Below are 2,714 nucleotides of genomic sequence, written 5' to 3'. Positions count from 1 at the left end.
ATACATTGTAAGCCCCGTCGGCAGTATTTTCTTGTAATACCCTATCCCAGTTTGCGTTTGAAATGGCGACTCGAAAACGGTCAAGTTCATCGGGAGTTATTTTTTGAATCATTGTTCGTTGCGATTTACTGGCTTTTCTCGGAACACTTTTTAGAGCGATAAATACTGGGAGGTGGTCACTCAAGGCACATCCAATGACACCAGCTTTTATACAGTCGGTTGAGTAATTCGAAATAAACAAATCTATGAGTGTCTGAGATCGGCATGTAACACGTGTAGGTCTAGTGATAGCGTTTGTACAACCATTTGTGTTGATTAACAAGTCTAGCGTTCTTTTCGTATTTGTATCTATTGACATATCAATGTTAAAATCTCCGCCGCAAACAACTGTGCACTTTTCCTTATTAACAAACGACAAAAATAATTCAAAAAACTTAAAAAACACTTCGAGGTCACCCTTAGGTGGTCGGTACATGACAGCATAAATATTTTGATTGCTACGTAGACATAGCGTTTCGTAATCAGGAGTGATACAGCTAAAATCGCTAACAAGTTCACACGCAGGGTCTTTTGTTAGGATAGACAAACCACCACCACGTTTAGTTGTACGATTAATGTAAAAGGATCGATACAAAGGCAATCTTAAGACATCCTCTTCATCCGTATACCAAGTCTCAGATAGCATTATAACCTCGAATAAAAAATCAAATTGACTAAAAAGTAACTCAAGGTCGACAGCTTTATTTTTGGCCGACTGTACATTTAGGTGAAAGCATGTCATACTTGAGATATATTCTTTACCAAGGTGGCCTTTCAGGTTTTGCGGGAGTACAAAAGCGTCATTAGCCATTGCAAAAAAAAAAAAAAAAAAAAAAAACAACGAACAGCCACAGAAGATCTAATCTTATTCGATTTTGACAAGGTCATCGTCATGCTCGATTCGGATACTTGGGTCGCCTTCTTTCTTTCTTACGTATGATAATCCCTCCTTGTGCCAAGCGAACTTGTAACCAAGATTTTTGGCCTTCGTCCTGGCATCATAGAACAACTTCCTGTTTGATGCGGTCATGTTCTCTTGCAAGTAAACGTTTTCTGCTCCTGCACCAGTTCTCAGCTTCTGCTTGTTTTCAAGCCACACGTTACGTTCGTTTCGGTTGATAAAGCGGACGATTACCACGGGCGTCTTGTTTGATTTGGCAGGAAGACGGTGGACCGCCTCTACACTATCTCTAGTCAGTTTTGGCACTTCTATTCGATCAGCGATTTCATTGAGCTTGTCCAGCAGGTTTTCATTCAAGGTTTTAACGAGTCCGTGCACCTCAAGATTATTTGCTCGCCCGTATTGCTCCAGCTTATTAAGCTCTCTCTTAAGTTGGGCAGTTTCGTCATTTTTTTGCTCGTTTTCCAGTTCATTTACCCTCTTCTTTAGAATCTTGATTTCACTGTCGTGTTCCTTCATTTTTTTTAACACTTCGTCGTATTGGTCAGACATGTTTTGAACTGACTTTTCAATCTGCATCACCGTGTCTTTCATGGTTACCAGCTCATCAACCTGGACTTTCAGTGGTGCAAGCACCGTCAACATGCTCATTATATGAGCCAGTTGGCTTTGCACGTCCTGCGATTCTTTACCCTGCTTATCTTCTTTAGACAGTTTATCGCCCGCGTTGCTCCGAATTTTCGGCTTTGCCCCCCGACATGTTTGGCATTTCCATGTTTCTACAAAACCTGGCTTTTTCCCCCGAAGAGCGGTCTCAGTCACACCGGCACAGGTTCCGAGGTGGTAACTAAGATGGCATTCATTACATTTCAGAGTATCGTCGTCCTCGCCGATAGTTGTTTTGCAGTGAAAGCACAGATCGCCGTCATTTATCGCTTTGGTCATCTCAATAAACGCTAGGCAGCAGTCGGCGACAGGGACTCCGGTCTTCAAAGAAGGTTATGGTATTTTCCTACCTGCAAAGTGATGTGGTAAGCGTCCGACCTGCAGATAGCCCCGTCGCCGACTGCGCCTGTCGATGCCGCGCCTGGTTCTTTTGTAGCGTGTAGCGTGCTGGTGGCGTCTCAGTCGCTGCCGAGGCCGATACTGCTGACACTTGCTGATCGTGTTCTTGGCTTGCCCTTGATTGGTCGCCCAAGTTCAGCGCTGCCGGCCTTGATTACGCAGCTTCCGATGATGGGTGTCAGAATCTGCAAAGTGATGTGGTAAGCGTCCGACCTGCAGATAGCCCCGTCGCCGACTGCGCCTGTCGATGCCGCGCCTGGTTCTTTTGTAGCGTGTAGCGTGCTGGTGGCGTCTCAGTCGCTGCCGAGGCCGATACTGCTGACACTTGCTGATCGTGTTCTTGGCTTGCCCTTGATTGGTCGCCCAAGTTCAGCGCTGCCGGCCTTGATTACGCAGCTTCCGATGATGGGTGTCAGAATCTGCAAAGTGATGTGGTAAGCGTCCGACCTGCAGATAGCCGTCGCCGACAAAGCAATCATAATTCCCCTTGCTTGCTAATAGTGGGAAGAAATGGACATTGGCTATAACAAACTAATGGTTATAACGAAATAATTACGACCGCTCCTTCAACTTTGTTATAACGAGGTTTTACTGTATGCGCCGTTTTTTTCACCGCTTGGTGGCGGGTTTGTCGCCGGGTCATTTCTTGTTTCCGTACTTTATGAACTGCATTTGTTTCTTTTCTGATCTAAAATACTGAACAAAAACT

General features: G+C 44.8%; 1 protein-coding gene across 1 annotated transcript; it reads right to left on the bottom strand.

Moving 5' to 3' along the window:
- Positions 1-568: 568 nt before the first annotated feature.
- On the bottom strand, positions 569-2,420 carry LOC120844298. Its single transcript, XM_040216007.2, has one exon. The coding sequence runs from the start codon at positions 1,883-1,885 to the stop codon at positions 905-907; it is 981 nt and encodes a 326-aa protein (XP_040071941.1). The 5' UTR covers positions 1,886-2,420; the 3' UTR covers positions 569-904.
- Between the last annotated feature and the right edge of the window lie 294 nt (positions 2,421-2,714).

This window comes from Ixodes scapularis, unplaced genomic scaffold (genome assembly GCF_016920785.2).
Source record: "Ixodes scapularis isolate PalLabHiFi unplaced genomic scaffold, ASM1692078v2 PGA_scaffold2__306_contigs__length_199485367, whole genome shotgun sequence".
In the NCBI taxonomy this organism is placed as follows: Eukaryota; Metazoa; Arthropoda; class Arachnida; order Ixodida; family Ixodidae; genus Ixodes; species Ixodes scapularis.
This window is presented reverse-complemented; position numbering and strand designations above follow the sequence as displayed.

Bases quoted from the DNA above. Each gene is read 5' to 3' on its own strand.
- LOC120844298 (XM_040216007.2), bottom strand. From the start codon at position 1,885: ATGACCAAAGCGATAAATGACGGCGATCTGTGCTTTCACTGCAAAACA.